General features: G+C 39.8%; 1 protein-coding gene across 3 annotated transcripts in view; it reads left to right on the top strand.

Annotated features, from left to right (window-relative positions):
* RECK (reversion inducing cysteine rich protein with kazal motifs) overlaps positions 1–20,850 on the top strand; it is a 79,440-nt gene that overhangs the window by 9,765 nt on the left and 48,825 nt on the right. For 2 of the 3 annotated variants that reach the window (XM_060199194.1, XM_060199195.1), the window contains exons 2-6: positions 1,716–1,774; positions 6,089–6,163; positions 7,071–7,107; positions 10,200–10,285; positions 12,098–12,145. In XM_060199194.1, coding sequence (XP_060055177.1) covers positions 1,716–1,774; positions 6,089–6,163; positions 7,071–7,107; positions 10,200–10,285; positions 12,098–12,145 — 305 coding nt within the window. Of the gene's footprint in view, positions 1–1,715; positions 1,775–6,088; positions 6,164–7,070; positions 7,108–10,199; positions 10,286–12,097; positions 12,146–13,188; positions 13,282–20,850 lie in introns of those variants that run through there. The other variant, XM_060199196.1, reaches the window with a different exon arrangement.

Raw genomic sequence — 20,850 nt, 5'->3', positions numbered from 1 at the left:
TAGTCATCTTGTTTCTTTATTATTTCAACCCCAACTGGGAGTAGTGACAGTTAATTTGTGGCACTATTCAGTGTTAGAACAGACCCTATAACTTAAAGGGCATTGTCAGTCCAGTCAGACTCCACACACTGGTAATTCACTAGAATAATCCCTAGAAGGCACTGCCACGCGATATCTACAATTACAATTTCACAGTTTCAGTATGGTGGATCCAAATCAGAAAGACTAGTAAAACGGATGCACACAACAAGGTCTGGAGGACACAAAGGGCTTCTGTAACCTCACGGCCCAGTGAGACATCACTGTCTTCACCATCTAGGAAAGCCCAGCGAGCACTGATTATATAGAGTATTTATTGGAGCACCATAACATGGACATGATGGTCTGGATTACTGGCCATGTGATTGCAGTCAGTCTCTAGCTCCTCTGCTCCCCCCCACACACACACGCGCACACACACACGCACATACACCATTCTTGCTGCTAGAGGTAGAGAGATCATCATGTGTCAAAGCTCCAACCCTCTAACACTGCGACTGACCTTTCTGACATGGCCAGTTTCCATACTGAAACTATCTAGTTAAGGCTGTGAAGGCACCTTGCTCTAGAATAACAGACACTTGTACTACTCAGTCTTCCTCCTAGAAACCAGCAACAAAAACCACTTTAAAATGAGAGTCCAAAGCTTCTCCTTGACCTTGCATCTCCTTCCTCCCATCACTAACATACTTCTACTGAGCTTATATTTGTTGTATGACTTCCTCACTTCTGGCTGACTTCTTAGTGTCGTTCACCTCTACTAGCTCCACACAAAGTGTCTTGTGACGTTCCAGTGTCTGACCTCACACAGTAGATCCATTCGCTTTATTGAGTCTTCAGTCTAACCTGACTCTTCTGCTGTATGAAACCAATTCCTCCTAAAAATCTTGAATGAGGCCACTCTCTCGTCACTAACTGCCCTCTTTTATAGCATAGATCTTTCACATTTCTCAGATATTGTCCTTTAGAATTTGGATGCTGTGTATACTTATCTCTCTTTCTTTTTTCTTTTTTCTTTTTTTTTAACCAGAGCTCTGCTCAGCTATGTCTTACATTTTGTGGGAAATTGAACCTGAGACTTCGGAACCTCTGGCATGAGACTCTCTTTGCATAACCATTATGCTACCCCCCCCCCCATGTATACTTCTCTCTAGAAACTCCAGTGCCATTCATTTCAGATACTGTCTTTACGCTGACGATTTCCACATTTGCCTCTTTATATGCTTACTCTACCTGTACCAAGCTTGGTTTTCTGCCTTTTATATCTCACTTTATATCCCATCTTGATGTTCTGTTGGAACCTCATACTCAGTATGTTCAAAACAAAAGTCACTATCTTTTTTTTTTTTATCATTGTTCCTTATATTATTGATATGACAGAATTTAGTCCATATGGTACTTCTAAAGATTTATTGAGGTAATGCATGAAGTGGGCTTAGTGATACTCTAACACAGAGAAAGCCCACCACTGTATATAACAGTTATGTGAGCATCTGTCTACTCTGTTGGACTACCGGCTTCTTGAGGGCAGAGCCCATGTCCTCAGACATAGTGTTCTTGACTTATAATGGGAGAGTGGTAAAGGTGTGTTGAAATTTAAGGGAAAAAAAGTCCATTGATAGTTTTGTGTTACTGATTAATCATCTTGTTTAACGGCATGTTTGTTTTCCTCCTAGGTGCATTGTGTTGTAATCATTCAAAAGATAACCAGATGTGCCGTGATGTATGTGAACAGGTAAGCTTATACAGCTATAGAAGTTTTTCATTTATGTAACTTGGTTATGTAACTGTTTATTAAATACCGTTATTTTGGGGAAAGTATGACAGCACCTTAGCCGTGCGATCAGAGTGCATATCACCAGTAATGGAGCAGACTTACTGGTGTTTGCTGATAAGATGCACTGGAAAGGAATACAGTATCTTCTCTGTAGGATCCCTGTCTACAGTACATAACCTAAATCATGAGGAAAAAATAGGGCAGGCCCGAACTGAGGATTGTTCTTCAAAACAACAGCTTGTACTCATCAAAGATATCAGTGTTGTAAAAATGAAAGTTAAGAAACTTCCAGATCAAAGGAAACCAAGGAGACACAACTGGGTTGAGAAGATAGTTGATACACAGTGGTTTATGCAGCAGACTTTCATTCCTTGAGGCTCGGAGACTCCAAGTTCAGTCCCCAGCACCACTGTGCATCAGAGCTGAGCAGGTCTCTGGAAAAAATAATGGTTATGCAAAGAGACTCTCTTGCCTGAGACTTCGAAGTCCTAGGATCAGTCCCCTGTACCACCATAAGCCAGAGCTAAGCAGTGCTCTGGTGAAAGAAAAAAAAAAAAGTATTCATTGTATACTTTTGAGACTTTCTGCAGGTCTGTACTAATTTATTTATTTATCTGTCTGTCTGTCTGTCTATCTATCTATTTGACCAGAGAGAGCACTGCTCAGCTCTGACTTTTGGTGGGCCAGAGATTGAACCTGGAACTTTAAAGCCTCAGGCATGAGAGTTTCTTTGTTTTCAGCAGAGCATTGCTCAGTTCAGGCTTATGGTGGTGCAGGGGATTGAATCTGGGACTTGGGAGCCTGAGCCTCAGGCATGAGGGTCTCTTTACATTATGCTATCTCCCCTACCCTGGGTCTGAATTTTTATGGCTAATTTTTTTAAGCCAGTTTTACCAATAAAAGCTGTTTATAAAGTCTTTCTTTTTATCATCTTGGCTTAACATCTAGGTCTTAACATTTGAGGATGAATAGCTTCACTCATCACTCGGGGAACTTTTCAAATAATGACTTGGATTTTGTCCTAAAACCGAAAGTGCTACCCAACTGGAATTAAAATCTCTCTCAAATAGTACTGTGAATTTGGAAAATGTTTGCAAGTTACTCTAATTATGAAACAATAATGACTCAGTTCATCTTATTGATTTCTAAAGCACCTAGTGACATGTTGAAACTTTATCAAATTAATTTTTCTGTAAACTTACTGCCAGGGTAGCAGGTTTTTATTTGTTTTGCCACTAGGGATATTACTGGGGCTCAGCGCTAACACTATGAATTCACTGCTCCCAGTGGCCATTTATTCCTTTTGTGTGTTGTCTGTTTATATTTTGTTTGATAGGACAGAGAGAAATTGAGAGAAGAGAAGACAGGGTGAGAGAAAGAGATACCTGCAGACTTGCTTCAACACTTGTAAAACATATCCTCTGTAGATGGGGAGTGGGGGCTTGAACCCAGGTCCTTGCTCATGGTAATGTGTGCTCAACCAGCTACTGCCCAGCCTCAGAAAAACAACTTTTAAAAGCAAAAAAAGGACTCCTTGGTGTTGTCAGCACACAGCAGTTTTTAAAGTAGCACTGCTGCTTTAGGTAGTACTGCTTTCCTGACTTTTCCCCCTAGTTTTTTTTTTTTTCCTCACTGTATTGTTACATAGAGTGAATAATTTTTATGAAATATCTGTAATGGATAAGGTCCAATTCCTGTGGCTTAGCAAATTAATTGAATACTGTAGTCTCCCTAGTAAAGCATTTCCTTCCCTGAGAAATAAAGCAGTGGAACAAGGTAGGACCCCAAATATTACTTCTCTAACTAGTTACACAAATGTTGAACGTAGGCTTTTATTTATATGCTTGTTTGTTTGTTTGCTTGTTTGTTTTTGCCAGACACACACTAGACTGCAGACTTTCCCCTACCAAACTCTTGGTCAGTCAGCCCAGTCACAGGAGGGAGTAAGTAGTGTTGAGGTGGCTAGACTGCTACCTCTGGTAAAACTCAAAACAAAAGGAGTGACAAGTCATTATTTCTGTAAACATTAGATAATGCAAGGTTGGGGTCCTGGTGGCATATAAATTTTGAATTGGAGTAAGTAATAGTACTTCTGAGGGTTATGGGAAAGTGAGTTGCTGAATTGTCAGATAAAACCACTATGTAAAAATGGAAATTTGAGATTAGAACTTTTAGAATTTAAATTTAGTTAAGGCAGGGCTTGTAGTAGTAATAGTCAACAAATTAAGAAATTAGATGTTAAGGGGTTTTGTTTGTTTGTTTATTTGTTTGTTTAAGGAGACTCTTAGGGCTATCATCTAGAACAGGGACTACTATTTGCTTTGCTTATGCGACCTTTCCCCCACCCCCTTAGGGTAATGCCTAACACTCAGAAGTCTCAGTAAGTAGTTCTAGATAGATTAGAGTATTGGATCTAGAAGTTATACTGTGAGGATTTTAAACATTTTTAATGAATTATGATGGAACCAGAGCTTCAACATGTGTGATTTGATCCTTCCAGGCTGTGTTTTCTTCCATTTAGACACAGAGAGAGAGAGAGAGAGAGAGAGAGAGAGAAAGAGAAAGAAAGGGAGGGAGGATACGACAGCACCGGAGCTTCCTCTACTGCTCTGGCAACCCCACCTTGGGCGCTGGAGTTGGAACCTGGGGCATGTGCATAGCGAGTGCATGCCTTAGCCATTGGGCACTCTCCCCAACCCCCTTAAGTTCAATATATTCTGCGCTATCTTAGACGTAAAAAACAAAACAAACAAAAAAAAAAAAAAACCTCAGTTTTTTTCCTATATGTTATCTTTCCAACTATATTAGAAGTTATTTGAATGTGGAGATTGTGCCTCACCTCTCTTTGTTGTTTGCATGCTTTTATTCATAGAGACTGGTCATTGAATATGAATTGACCAGTTTTTGAAAAAATGCAGTGAAAGGGAAAGATAGAATGCTAGTTGAAGAAGTCAGTGAGATAGTGCCGAAAATGAGCATTTGCTCAAGATAAGAGACTTGTTTGAAAACAGAGTTGAGTTCTGATAGATCAAGGAGATAAGTATGGGTCAAAAACCTTCCAGAAAAAAATTTTCTCCCCACTTGAAAAGTGATTAGAAAGATTAAGGGACTTAATTTTAAACTCCAATTTGTGTTGATTTCCATTTTAATTTAAATAATTACACATATAGCTAGCTACTGTATGAGAGATTCAGAGGTTTGATCAGATGCGGGTTAGGGTTTGTGTTTGTTTTGTTTGACAAGTCTTTACAAATGATATTGTGTCTGGCTGATTCTTTTTGTAACATTAGCAGTTATTTAAATGCACTAATTCACTAGGGGCTGCATAATGTTGATATTCTAGTTCTTTTCAATTAGCAATTGTACTTGGTAGGTTGAATGAAATATGGCCACTAAAACTAACAGAAGATAGATCATTTTTCACTGGTTCTTAGCCTCCTGTATTTTATAGTCTTGATTATTTGCACGTGACCATAAAGGTCTATCTGGTATAAAGATTTTTATTTCCTATGACATCAAACTTTGATTTCATTAATACAGCCCTGTTAGTCTGGTAAGAGAATTGAAAACTGTCTTTAGTTTATGAGGAAATTTATGCCATATTCACAGATTTATTCATCAATATCAAGAGTAAGTATGACATGGTTTATTTTTTGTAATGGTCAGGTAACTAAGCCATTTGTATAATACTTTAGAATAAATTCCTTTGTTGTTTTTTTTTCTTCTCCTTTTCTGTTTTCTTTCTTTTTTTAAATTTATTTACTTATTTTGGATAGAGACTGAGAGCAAAGGAGGAGATAGGGGGAGGGAGAAAGAGACAGAGAGACACAGAAAGAGAGAGACCGAGACCTGCTGTACTGTTTCACCACTTGTTAAGCTTACTTCCTGAAGGTGGGAGCTGGGGGCTTGAACCTGAGTCCTATTATGTGTGTGCTGTGCCAGATATTCTCCACCCAGCCTGTTTTCTTTCTTTTTCTCTTAATACTCTTAACATATCGGTAGCCTGGTTGTTTTTGTTTTTTATTTTTGCTGTTGTTGTTTGTTTTTGCTTTTGGTCAGTAGCAAAGATCTCGACTTATACTGTTTGAACTTTCTTGATTTTTGCCAAACTATCTAGCTTTTCCAGAAATTCTATTTCACCTTAGTTTAGATATTTTCCATTTATAGCAGAAAGTTAGAAAATAGTTCTGAACAACTGATAAGATTAGAGGATAATGCAAATGTACTACTTCTCACTTTATGTGAAAAAAATGCCATCTTTTTTAAAAATAGATATTCTCTTCAAAAAGTGAATCCCGACTAAAACATCTGCTCCAGCGAGCTCCAGATTATTGCCCGGAAACAATGGTAGGTCTTGTTTAACTTAATTATGGAAGCTTTTTTCTATTTGGCTTCATCTAATGAACTACTGTTCGATTTAGCAAAAAAAAAAAATTTATATGATTGTTTGTGGTCGCAGTAAGATGTTAGATTTAGCCTGGTGCTTTAAAGAGATTTTACATAAATTGATAGAATATTTTTTATTTTTTTTTATTTTATCTTTTTAAAAGATAAAAAATGTTTTAAAAAACATTTTAAAATGTTTTTTAATTTTATCTTTTATTATTCTGTGACATAGGACTAAAGATAATTTATCTGGTATGGAGAATTTGACTTACTATATTTTGATAATTTAATTAAAAATAAAAAACTTAATCATCTGTTTTGATTTTGAAAAGTAGATTTGGAGTAAGGGAAGATAAGTCACTATCACTATCGTCCCATTTTATAGTGTACTGGAGATGCATTGCCTGTTTGTGTGAATCATGTAGCTTTCTGTTTCAGATGCTTGTGTCACCTTTAGTGTTTGGAGTGCACATGGACCCTCGAGATGAGCCCACATGACAGCTTCTCCTTAAATATGGTTAGGCAGAAAGAGAAGGGCACTATATAAGGGCAGAAACTAATGACCAAACTGTTCTGCTTGACAGATTTTTCTTTCATTACTCCACAAACACTTTTGTCTTTGTGCTTGGAATAGGGATTCCATAAGCATTCTGAATAACTAGACTTAGTGCTCTTAGGTGGAAAGATGGCAAAAGAATAAACAGCCTTTTCCATTTCTCCTGAACGTTTGACTGGTACTTGTAGTTCCAGAGCCATGGTATAGGTACAACATAATCAAATCAACTGGGTATAATTTCTATAGAAATGAATTTGTCCTATTTAGAAACTGGTTATCTATATAAAAGCCTTTTGGTGGTTATCATTTTAGGTTGAAATTTGGGGTTGTATGAATTCGTCTTTACCAGGTAAGTAATAGAAGTATAACAATTTGAATTTTATTGTGTTTATTTATTTATTTGCCACCAGGGTTATTCTAGGGCTCAATGCCTGCACAATGAGTCTACTGTCCCTGGCAGTGATTTACACCCCCCCCCCTTTATTTGCTAGGACAGAGAGACACTGAGAGGAGAGGGTGAGGTAAAAAGGAAGAGAGACACCTGCAGCACTGCTTCACTGCTCATGAGGCTTCCCCTCCCCCAGGTGGGGACTGGGGTCTTGATCCTGGATCCTTGCACATGGTTACAAGTGTTCAAGTGGGTGCACCACTACCTGGCCTCTGAACTTTTTTTTTTTTTTTAACTTTTTTTGTGATTGTAAAAATCTGTAACATAATCTTACAGACTAATCTGTACTCTTCTTTTTTGTTCTTTCCATCCTGTAAGCATTTATGGAATATTCTATAAGGTAACTGCCAGAAATCAGTATGGTATAGTGTATATATCTGACATTGCTTATGACCGAAAAGACTCGGCTCATTTTTTTTTAAGGTGTATTTAAGAAGTCTGGTGGCTGAGTTGGCTTAGGCTGCTGTGAACTGGCTATTATCTTGGAATGCTGGAATGGGGAATAAAAAGTATATTTGGGGGCTGGATGGTGGTGCACTTTTCCTGATATGTAGTTTGTCCCCTTGTCTTCACTTCTGTCAGTTTAATTTAAACTAGTCTTTGAAAGATCACTAGAATTTCTTCTTTGTAGTTCTTAGGGCTTCTGTTGGTATGTATTATCTTTGATTTCCCTGGGCCACTTGATATTGATCCATGTCGGCTGTGACTTCACCTTGGCCTTGTCTTCTCTACTCTTTCGCCTGTCTCCTCACATAAGCGCAATGGTTGTTCCTCACTCAGCCCTCTTCCTCTCCCTCTTCACACTCAACACTGGTAATTTCATCCCGTCCCACAACTGTTAAATAGCTTTAGGATGATAATTTGCAGACCCAAATCATTTGCTTGTGATTTCTATACATCTTTCTATCCAAGCAACACCCAAAATGCATAACCAGACTTATTTTGTAACTGCCTCTCTTCTGGCTGACACTAGACTGGAAACTCTTAGGTCATCCTTAAATTGGTTTCTGGTTGTAGTTCCATTGCCTGGCCTCTTGTAAAATCTGCATCTGTCTTTTGCACTCTTATCTCAAGCCCTTGTTAATGTAGTCTTGGAAGGAAATATTATGATAACCTTATAACTGGTGCTGCAGTGCGTCATAACTGTTCTCTTCATCCTCTTCAGAAAATCTCACCGAGGATATTTGCTTTCATCAGAGTAAAGCCCAAATTCCTTGACCTGGTATCTGGTTAATGAGAGTCTCTTACACTTAAAGCTCATTTTCCAGTCCTAGCTAAAGTCAGTGCTGGGGGGTGGAGGGGTGGGGATGTATTTTGGGCTGGGTGGTGGTGCACCTGGTTGAGTGCACAAGGACCCAGGTTCAAGTCCCCAGTCCCCACCTGCAGGGGAGAAGTGTTAAAGCAGTGCTGCAAGTATCTATCTATCTCCTCTTACCCTCTCAGTTTCTCTCTGCTATAAAATAGTTATTTAAAAGAGCATGTTGGGGGGCAGGCAGTGGTGCTCCTGGTTAAGTGCTCACATTACAGTGCACAAGGACCCAGGTTCAAGCCCCTGGTTCCCACCTGCAGGAAGAATTTTCACGAGTGGTGAAATAGAGCTGCAGGTGTCTCTCTGACTTTCTCCCTGTCTATCATCCCCTCCCCTCTCAATTTGTTTCTATCTCTATCCAATAATAAGTAGTAAATAAAAATATTTTAAAATAGTATTTTTATGTGTAACTGAAAAACTCTAAAGGCTATCACATTACTTGAAGTTTACTTTTCAAAAAAAAAAAATCGAACTATTTGCCTTCCTGAAATTGGGCATATCCTTGTCTATCCTCCTAATTACATGTGTCTATCTACATTTTATGCTTACCAAAACATAACCGCCATGTAGACTCAATTATAGCTCATAGTTCACATGCTATCTTATTAAGTACCTTGTACATAATAGGGACTCAGTAAAAGGCCACCTGGCATATAGAACCAACAGCACACTGTTTATGATAGAAAGGCTCCAGACTCACGACTTCTGTGACTCTTAATAGCTTTTCACTAGATACTTGACAATTACGTTTTCAGAACTCTGTCTATCCATAGATGGGTCTTTTGTGTACCTTCTTTTTTTTTTTTAAGCATAACTCTTCTATTTTTAAAATTAAATCTTAGTTTCATTTGGATAACTATGCTACCTTTCACCTTGATTCCCTTATATTCTTTCCAAATATAAATAATAATCTAACTTAGTATGAATTTGCAGATGTATGTGCTATGTGGAAGTAACATAAGATTTTTTTTTTTTAAGCTAGGGAGAATTTACAACATTCTTATAAGGATAAATCTAGCCTCTTTTTCTACTTACTCCTTGTACCTTCTGGTTTTGTTTTGGGGCAGTTCGTTAACATTTATGATTGCAAAAAGGAATCTGAAACTGCATTAGAACACTTTCTTATAATTTTATCACCTTTTGGTGTACAGCAGCAATTTGGTTGGAGGAATAGCTGTTGTGTATACATGAACTGAGACAGACTGGTCATTTTCCTACATAATTAAGTGTGCCCATGAAGTCATTTTAGTAGCTCAGAGAAGATATTCCTACCTGCTTACTAAGTTACTAAGTGCCAATTTTAAAATGCCATCATGGGTTTTCTACTTATCTAAGTGTATCCTACTTTGAAAACACTAATACTTGTACCATTTTTTTTTTAAGTATTTGCTTGTTAAGTTAAATTAGAACCTATACCTCTATTTCACAGTCTAAAATTGAATGAAGTTTACCTACCCAAGAGCAAGAGTGACCTATAAAGAGCTTAGGTTAAAAGGGTAGGAGGGGAGGAAAAAAAACAAAATTAAGCTGTGAGGAATCCTTAAGACTGGAACTCTTGGGAATAAAGATGTTTGTTGGTTGATTGGTGTTTTTTTCTTTTTTTTTTTGAGAAAAATCAGTGTGGTTTAGTGTATGTGCCTGATAATGCTTGTGACCGAAAATACTTGACTATTTTGTTTTTAAGGTGTATTTAAGAAGTCTGATGGCTGGGTTGGCTTAGGCTGCTGTGAACTGGCTATTACCTTGGAATGTCGACAGGCTTGCAAGCAGGTAACACTGGCAGCCAGGCTCTTAGCGTAAAGTGCAGTCGGAATTCTCACTGTCTTGGACTCGTCCACCTCATTCCTTTGGAGAAATGACCTCTAAAAGCTGAAAAATTATTATTATTTCTTTCTCAGACCATTTTCTCTTAAACTTGCTTTTTCTGTTATATCTATATTACATATAAGTCTTCTCTTGCTCTTTCTAAATTTCTCTCAGCTCCACAAAGAAAGTACTATAGCCGTCGAGGCCTTCTGTGTTTTTCCTGTGTCCGTGCTTAGTCCATGCTGAGTGACTTCAGATGGCCATGTCAGTCAGAATAGGCTTGGGGAGAGTAGCCGGCACCCCGCACTCATTTCACTTTCATCTTCACTTGTCTCTGACTAGAGATTTACCCTGGGCATGTTCTTCTAGCCCTTCTCTTCTGAGTTCAGACTTCTCTCTGATTTGATGTCTCTCTGATCCCACTCAAGTCAGCCTCCTGAGTTCATTCTGCTGTCTGTAGTTTCATCCCAGCTCCTCGTAGTGTTGTGGGGAAACAGCCTCCTGGCTTTTCATAGTCACTGTGATGGCTTTTCATAGTCACTTTTCATAGTCACTTCACCAGAAGATCTACAGGGACCTGAAGCCACGGCTCAAAGGCTTTTTTTCCCCTCCTCCTCCTCCTCCTCCTCCTGCTCCTCCTCCTCCCTCTTCCTTCTTCTTTGTCATAGTCCCTGGACAAGAGTATGAGTCACGATGTCACTTAGTGAATCTAGTGAGGCACAAAACGGTTGCCAGTCATTGCTTCTCACTTTCTAAGAACTGCGTGAGCCTGAGTAATGGAACAGGAAAGAGGGAACAAGAAACCAGAACGATCTGCATCTCATCATCTCAGCAGATTCATTTTATATAGAAACTATGTGCTTAACCGTGGTAAATAACGTGCTGTTCCTCTGAATATAAGTCTCTTCATCCACACAGGAGATAATTCTTCATAAACATATTAAGAGAATTCTATAAAGGGGCTGGGGTGGCGCACCTGGTTAAGCACATGGACCCAGCCAGGTTCAAGTCCCTGCTCCCCGCTTGCAGGGGGAACGCTTCACAAGTGGTGAGAAGGGTGGGCAAGTATCTGTCTTTCTCTCCCCCTGTTTGTCTCACCATCCTCTCTATCCTGTCTCACAAAATAATTTAAAGGAAGAAAATGGCCACCAGAGGCAGTGGATTTGTAGTGCCAGCACCGAGCCCCAGCGACTATAGGCAAAAAAGAGAGAGAGAGAGAATTACATAAAAAATAATCTCTGTTTTTATCTGCCATAAGCTCCCCCTCCTGAGTAATGTTCTTTGTTAAACATGGATCTTTTCTGAGTTAATAGAGTGACAAGTCATTGGAACAACTAGCATTTGAAGGGTTAAAGAAAAAGAAAATAGTAAATGTCCTGGCAGAACTTCACAAAAAGATTCACTACAGCAGACCTTCCAAGAAAGTCTCCTGGAGTGGAATCACACTCAAAACCCTTCTGATTTACATTTCTTTCAAAGTCATCTAGTTTCTGAAATAACAAAAGAACTATGTTATTATTATGTGAGATTACAGCCGTGAAAGCTAGACTGAAGTTCTAGTATGTTGGGGGGGGGGGGAGTTGTAGCTGATGTGTACTTTAAATAAATGATATGGAGCTTGTTCATTGTCCTTTAGGAACTTTAAAATAATTGAGCGTAAAGTTTATTCTTGATGAATTGTAGAATATTATGCTAGCAACTGATATATACTGGTATTTTTTTTTCTACAATGAATAGCATGTGTAATAAGCTAATGGATAAATCTCTTATCTTTAGGCATCTTCAAAAAATGATATTTCCAAGGTTTGCAGAAAAGAATATGAGGTATGCATTTTATTTAACAAATTTGGATAGATTTTTCAAATATATCAGAATCGATAAAATCAATTACATTTTTAAAATGAATTTATCCTTATTAAACTGTCTTTTACTTTATGGAAAATATAAACTAGATAAAAATGTCATTTGCTTTGTTTAGGTATTATGACTTTAATATTTGTTAAATTTAAACACTGATTTTGAAGAGATGACTGAATCACACAGAATAGTAAACCAATAATGTTTTCATAACAAAGCGAGTGGTGTATCCAAAATTAGAAAAAAAAATTTTACACTGAATATTTTTCCACTCCTTTGTCCACCTACTTACCCATTTTTATAGATTATCTCTCATCAAAGAAACCAATTTCAAACTTCCTGCCATCATACCTCAGAGAGGAAAAGTACTAAATTAAGAAGGCAGTATTGAACCTGAAGGGTTTTTATTTTCCAGTGGTGATGTGTCAAGCACCCTAGTATCTGGGTAGGGGAGTTACAGGGTAAGAACAGAAGTATTTTTGCCTGTGCAGATTTGGACAGCCAACTACTCCTGACGGGGCTGGGGGAAGCTCCTTATTGAAGCTATTTTGTCCAGCTTGTAATTAAGGCTACTTAAATGCCTGTGCCTCATTCATCATTTTGATACATAAACTTAGGGGTTCCTACTGCTTTTAAGTCTGTGTTCCCTTGGAGAAGCACAAACAACTCTCTTAACTGCTTCTTGATTATAGTCCTGATCTTTTTTTTCTTTTCTCAAGACATATAATTATATATCTAGAATATTCTTAAATTGGAGACTCATATATCTTTTGTTCCTTTGCTAAGAGATAACTGTTCCTCTGAAGACAGGTTTTTCAAATTAATTGCAACTCTTACCTGTTCTTATTGAAAAGAGCCTTGCTAAAAAGAGTTAAATGACCTTTCTTTTCCCCCTCTTATCTCTGTACCTTTAAAATAACTGGTTTGAGTTTCTCTTGAGCAAAGTGGCTAACTGTGATAATTCCTTCTTTTCTCCCACATGATATCTGACACTGTCCATCTCCTGTAGCCTGTCCTCCATTATCTTAATGTGCTTCCTTCTCTTGTCTGGACTTCTCCATTGCCATAGGAAGTCTGCCCTGCCTGTATGTGTTGAAGGAAAGGTAAGAGAGATAAACACTGTGCAGGGAGGGTACTCCTGTGAATAGTTTACTTTTCTCAATGTTTCTTCCTGTATTTGGTGAAGATTTCATCCACTGTTTTCCAAAAACCTACAAGCCAAGAGAGCTGATAGACATATGCAGATACATATGCATATACAGAGGTGCAGGTGTATACATGCATGAACATCCGCAAAAGGAGAGAATCTGACATGTAAAGTGTTCAAGGTAATTCGAGACTCAGCTTGACTGCTGATGTTATTTAGAAATAAAAGGGAAAGGGCCAGAAAGATAGCTCACTTGGATAGTAGCTTTATCATACACATGACCCAGGTTTGTGTCTGCCCCCTCACACACTGGAAGAAACAAAAAAGGGAGGCATGAGTACTTTAATATAGAAAGCAAATTCTACTAAGAAACCCAAAATAGCGGTCACTTGCAATTGCTGAAATCTTGTTTAGGAATAATGACTGTCTGTTATATGGTGAATTGGGCAAGTTGGGTGTAGTCTAGCCTATATGAACTGAGTGGTTGTTTACCAACATTATGACAATAATAACATGTAAAACTAAGTTTTTATTATCCTTTCCTTAACACTATAGTGGTTGCTTGAGCAAGCTTCTAGATCTGTAAGCTATTCCTTTAGGCATATCATTTTAGGGCTTGGCTTTTATCCTAAAGGATGCTTTGTATAGTTTGACAGAAATTTAGAGAGAGAGTTATTTGAAGGAGCTAAATATTTATCTTGACAAGCTGCTCTAGGATCCTTTTCAAGGAGATTTTCTAAGAAAATTGCCTGCATGTATAAAATTTTAAAATGTTAATGCCATTTGAGATTCTGTTTTGTTTGTTCCAACCAAGTAAAAGAAGCCAGTTAAACATAAAACATTGTTATGCCTGATTTCATGTATATATTCATGTCATATATGCATTTCAATTGTTTACTGAATATCCAGTGGCAGTTTTATGTGTTAGAAAGAGCACATACTGTGGCCTGGGAGGTGGCACAGTAAATAAATCATTGGACTCTCAAGCATGAGGTCCTGAGTTCAATCCCTAGCACTGCATATACCAGAGTAATACTCTGGTTCTTTCTCATCCTCTCTCTCTCTCTCTCTCTCTGACACACACACACACACACACACACACACACACACACACACACACACAGAGAGAGAGAAAGAGAGAAGTAGTCATGTTAATTAATAAGAGAAAAAGGAAACAAACTCCAAAGTCAGGCCTAGATTTGGTTAAACTATTTACAGCTTAGCTTTGAATATTAAAGAGTTGTATTCATTGAATCAAGATAATTTAAATATATACTGTGTACACAAGGGCTCAGTGAGTCAAAGCAGAGTGAGCATACCGAGAATACAAGGAAAACTTTGCAGTAGAGAGATACATGAAAACAATGGTATAATTTAAGTGAGATAGTTGTGGATCAAAAGCATGGTATTAAAAATACATCTGGGGAGCTGGGTGGTGGCACAGCTTGTTGGGCACACACGATACCAAGCAGATAGACCGGTTCAAGCCCCTAGTCCCCACATGTGGAGGGGAAGCTTCATAAGTGGTGAAGCAAAGCTGCAGGTGTCTCTCTCACTCTCCCTCCCTATCTCTCCTACCCCTCTCAGTTTCTCTTTCTTCTATCAAATACAAAATAAAATAATCTGACTTCTACAGAGAACAAAAGGAAAGGACCATTCACTGACTTGAGAATCTGTGCTTAGACAGACAAAGTTGGACTAGGATCCTGGAATGAGGTATTTTAGAGCTCAATTCATTTTTGAGTAAAGGGAGATGGTGACAGCTTTATAATAAGAGACTATCATAAGTAACAAAATAAATATTTGAGAAATTATATAGCCTTAGGTATGTGCAGGTTATGTTTTAGATTCTCCCAAGTCTTTAAAAACTGATCAAAACCCAAACTACAATGACAACAATAGAATCAGACATTCAGAAATAAATTAGAGCTTTGAAGCTAGAATCTGGTATGAAAGATTGGCTAGAGGAGCTAATCTAATGCTCAGGGAAATATAAAGAATTATTAGTAAATGGGAGTCGGGCGGTAGCACAGCGGTTAAGCACAGGCGACGCGAAGCACAAGGGCCATCTCAAGGATCCCAGTTCGAGCCCCCGGCTCCCCACCTGCAGGGAGTCGCTTCACAGGCAGTGAAGCAAGTCTGCAGGTGTCTTATCTTTCTCTTCCCCGCTCTGTCTTCCCATCCTCTCTCCATTTCTCTCTGTCCTATCTAACAACAACGACATCAATAACAACAATAATAACTACAACAACAATAAAAATACAACAAGGGCAATAAAAGGGAAAAATTTTAAAAAAAAGAATTATTAGTAATCTGGAAGATACAGTGAAAAAAGCACATGGCAAAGCAGTATAAAGTGATAGGTTAAAAGATAGTTTAATGGACAAAGAGAATAAAAGTATCCAAATTGAAATTTTAGGAAAAGAAAGAATATAAGGCAGAGATAATACTTAAACTTTAATTTCTGGCTCATAACATTTTCCATATCACTGTATCAGCTTTCACCTGCTATTCTCTTAGCAAAAGGACCATAACTATCAATATCTTTCCATTTTGTTGCTTGAGTCTCTGAAGGATAGTGCTACATATTTGTCCTAGACATTTACATCTTTCTTCTGCAGAACCCTTTCTTTGGTTTTCTTTATAGTCTTTTCAGAAATGTCAGTTTCATTTCTCTCCTTTCTTAGCTTTCTTCAGTTATTTGATGTTACCTTATAAAGGAAGGTAAGAAACAATGAAGGAGAAGTCAGTAGTTTTTGTGAGGACTCAGTTTTTTAAAATAGATCTTACAGTGTTTAAGTTTTAAACTAGACAGTTGCTAGACAAAACCAAAATAATTCATACTGGGGCTCTGCTTCTGTGAGACTACTAATATAAAATTAAGACTGGTGGGGCTGAGCATTAGCACACTCAGTAGAACATATGTGTTACCAGGCTGAAGGACCTGCTGGGTTCAAGCCCCCACTCCCCACCTGCAGAGTGGAAGCTTTACAAGTGGTGGAGTAGTCCTGCAGGTATTTTTCCACTCTGTCTTTCCCTATACCTCTCTCTGTCACTCGCCATCTATCAAAAGCTGAATAAATAAAAAAAAACAAATCTTATTTATTAAGACTGGGAGCTGAAGATAGCTCAGCTGATAAAGGCCGCCTTGCTGGGAGCGCCACAGCCAGCCTGGGTGTATGGAGCTGTGTGGATGGTGAATGCGGAGTGCTGTGCTATCTCGCTTCTCTCTGTCTTCCTCTCTCACCTCTATTTTGTCCCCTGCTCCTCTCCCCAGAGAGAGAGAAACAAAAAAGTTGAACTAAAGAGAGCTTTCCGTGGTATTATGCAGGCACAAAGAAATATATTCATTCCTCTATACCACATTAAAAAAAAAAAAGCATAAGATCTAAGGGATATAAAAAGAGAGCCTAAGAAGCCCATAAACAAAGATGGCAATGATTATAAATTCTAGGCTTCTTTCTATCAACACACAGCCAAGTGCAGAAGAGAAGGGTACAGATAATGTGTTCAGTTTTAGTTTTTGAATATCCATTTGATTCAAAGTTCAGAATGGTGTATAACAAAAAGTTCCTTTCCCACATCTTGTACTACTGACACCCAGTTTCCAAAGTAGCCAAAGATGTTTTATGCCTATAACAGCGGCCATCTGCCTGTGCTCTTCCTCTCACCTCACTCCCATCTAAGGCGGTAGCTTCCCATGCACTTTGCCCTGTCCCTGTTGCTGCCTATTTCTGTATGTCTGCTTGGGCTTTGGTGGTTCTTCGTTTATTTTTTATTTATTTTATTTTATTTTTTATTTTATTTTATTTTTACCAGAGTGTTACTGCCCAGCTCTGGCTTATGGTAGCGTGGGAGATTGAACCTGGGACTTTGGAGCTTCAGGCATGAGAGTCTTTTTGCATAACCACAATGCTATCTCCCCCACACACACACACAGAGTGTACCCTCAGGAAATGTAACAATAAAGGTCTGTTTTTAATATTTCTATGTATTAATTTCATTTTGTTCCTCCTTCCCCTTTAAAATTAACCTTGATTCTAGATTTATAGCCAGAAATATAAAATAATGGGGATGAAAATAAGTAGTTTAAGTCTGCAGGTGTCTATCTTTCTCTCCTCCTCTCTGTCTTCCCCTCCTCTCTCCATTTCTCTCTGTCCTATCCAACAACAACAACAATAACTGCAACAATAAAGCAACAAAGGCAACAAAAGGGAATAAATTAAATAAATATTTAAAAAAAAAAAAAAGAAAAAAAAAAGAAAATAAGTAGTTTTAGAGACAGAAGGGCAGGAATGTCAAGACCAGCAGGATTCTCTGGCCAACTAGAAAGCTCCTACATCTCGCTGTGCTTGGGTCTGTCAGCAGTGGTTCTTAGAATAGAGGCAGCCATGTGTAAAGCAGATGATAGCCAGCTTTGGAAGACTTGAGCAAAAGAGTTACATGGTGCATGTTTTTACTGTAATACTCCTTTTAATTAATACTGAGGAAACTACAAGAATTTCTGGGATGTATTGGGTTTCTGTGCATAAATGTGTTGGGTAGTATGCCACCTCCCCCTGGCTTCTGCTTAACCATATGCCTATATAGGGATTTACTGAACCCATTCAAAGCTTTGGTCTATTTACATAAATCACTTTTACATTTACATAAAGCACTCCCTCCAGGGCATTGGTGGTTCAGTGATAGGATTCTCGCCTGTTCCACCCCCTCCTTGTCACACTCTGATTTTCACCAGTCACTTTTCTCTCCACCCTCTCTATATCACATCCTGTTTCCACCCTACTTGGAGAGTATAAAAACAGCTGCTCTTCTGATTAAAGACACTTGGAAATTGCTTTCCGGCTCCGAGAGTTCCAGAGTGTATCTCCTGCGGAAGTTAGTGCGACACGAGTTCCTGATCCCTCTCCCACGCAGCAGCCTAGATCGGCTCCAGTTGAGTTCTCTCCAAGCCAAAGAGCACTAGCTCGGGAAGAAGTACCCTCAGGCTATCCCAGCATAAATGCATAGAGAAATGTGTCATGATTTTCCTGACAACGGAGTAGTCTCTAGGAGACTCGGAATGAGTAGGTTTGTAGGTAGTAAGGTGCTGTGCAGATATCCATCTGAGCCGTTACCTGCAGCTGATGAGCTCCAAAAAGAGCGAAACCTGCTAGGTCCTGCAGTACTGGCTTAAGAGGCTACAAAGTCTTGATCACATTCTATTTGCATACCGTTTTCTCTTGTCATATAGTTGGGGATGGGAATAGCCTCATTATGCTAGTGTATTTCACCTCCAGTTCATTTTCCTCAAAAATCATGAATAAAGCCATCCCAAAAGGGAACTCTGGGGAGTTGGGCGGTAGCGCAGCGGGTTAAGCACATATGGCGCAAAGCGCAAGGACGGGGGCAGAGCCCCCAGCTCCCTACCTGCAGGGGAGTTGCTTCACAAGTGTTGAAGCAGGTCTGTAGGTGTCTGTCTTTCCCCCTCTCTGTCTTCCCCTCCTCTCTCCATTTCTCTCTCGCCTATCCAACAATAACTACAACAATAGAACAACAAGGGCAACAAAAGGGAATAAATAAATAAATAATAAATAAAATTTAATAAGGAGAACTCTGATCAAATGAGATTAGACTGTGACCTGACCTGATAAGCCAGCCAGCCTCCCTCCCCCACCCAGCAGTCTCATCTGCACCCTTGGCTTGCATGTCTCTTAAATGAAGGTCACTCCACAATACTCTTTCCTAGCTTCTTTCCCGGAGCTCCTAGACCACTAGACATAAGCAGCTGTGGCATTTAATGGCGTTTCATAATGGCGCCTGCTCCCCTCCCCACCCACCCCACAGCTACACGGTACTACACACACACACCCCACAGCTACACGGTACTCCACACACACACACACACACCTCACAGCTACACGGTGCTACACACACACACCCACAGCTACACGGTACTACACACACACACACCCCACAGCTACACGGTACTACACACACACACACACACCACAGCTACATGGTACTACACACACACCACAGCTACATGGTACTACACACACACACCCCACAGCTACACGGTACTACACACACACACACCACAGCTACATGGTACTACACACACACACCACACAGCTACACGGTACTACACACACATACCCCACAGCTACATGGTACTACACACACACACCACAGCTACATGGTACTACACACACACATACACACACAGCTACACGGTACTACACACACACACCCCACAGCTACATGGTAGTATACACACAAACACACCCCACAGCTACACGCTACTACACACACACACACACAGCTACACGCTACTATACACACCCCACAGCTACATGGTAGTACACACACACCACAGCTACACGGTACTACACACACACACCCCACAGCTACATGGTACTACACACACACACACCCCACAGCTACACAGTACTACACACACATCCCACAGCTACATGGTACCACACACACACACACCCCACAGCTACATGGTACTATACACACACACACACACACACACAGCTACATGGTACTACACACACACCCCACAGCTACACAGTACTACACACACATCCCACAGCTACATGGTACCACACACACACACACCCCACAGCTACATGGTACTATACACACACACACACACACAGCTACATGGTACTACACACACACCCCACAGCTACACAGTACTACACACACACACCCCACAGCTACATGGTACTACACATACACACACCCCACAGCTACATGGTACTACACACACACACACACACAGCTACATGGTACTACACACACACCCCACAGCTACACAGTACTACACACACACACACCCCACAGCTACACGGTACTACACACACACACACACCCCACAGCTACATGGTACTACACACACACACAGAGCTACATGGTACTACACACACACACCACAGCTAAACAGTACTACACACACACACACAGCTACACAGTACTACACACACACACCCCACAGCTACATGGTACTACACACACACACACACACAGCTACATGGTACTGCACACACACACACATCCCACAGCTACACGGTACTATACACACACACACACCCCACAGCTACATGGTACTACACACACACACACCCCACAGCTACACGGTACTACACACACACACATACCCCACAGCTACATGGTACTACACACACACACACACCCCACAGCTACATGGTACTACACACACACACACACACCATAGCTACACGGTACTACACACACACCCCACAGCTACACGGTACTACACACACCCCACAGCTACACGGTACTACACACACACACCCCACAGCTACACGGTACTACACACACACACCCCACAGCTACATGGTACTACACACACACACCCACAGCTATAAGGTACTACACAGACACACACACACAGCTACACGGTACTACACACACACACACCCCACAGCTAGACGGCACTACACACACATACACCCCACAGCTACACGGTACTACACACACACACACACCCCACAGCTACATCGTACTACACACA

This window comes from Erinaceus europaeus, chromosome 10 (genome assembly GCF_950295315.1).
Source record: "Erinaceus europaeus chromosome 10, mEriEur2.1, whole genome shotgun sequence".
Classification (NCBI taxonomy): Eukaryota; Metazoa; Chordata; class Mammalia; order Eulipotyphla; family Erinaceidae; genus Erinaceus; species Erinaceus europaeus.
The sequence above is the reverse complement of the archived record's forward strand: the minus strand, read 5'-3'. Positions and strand labels throughout refer to the sequence as shown.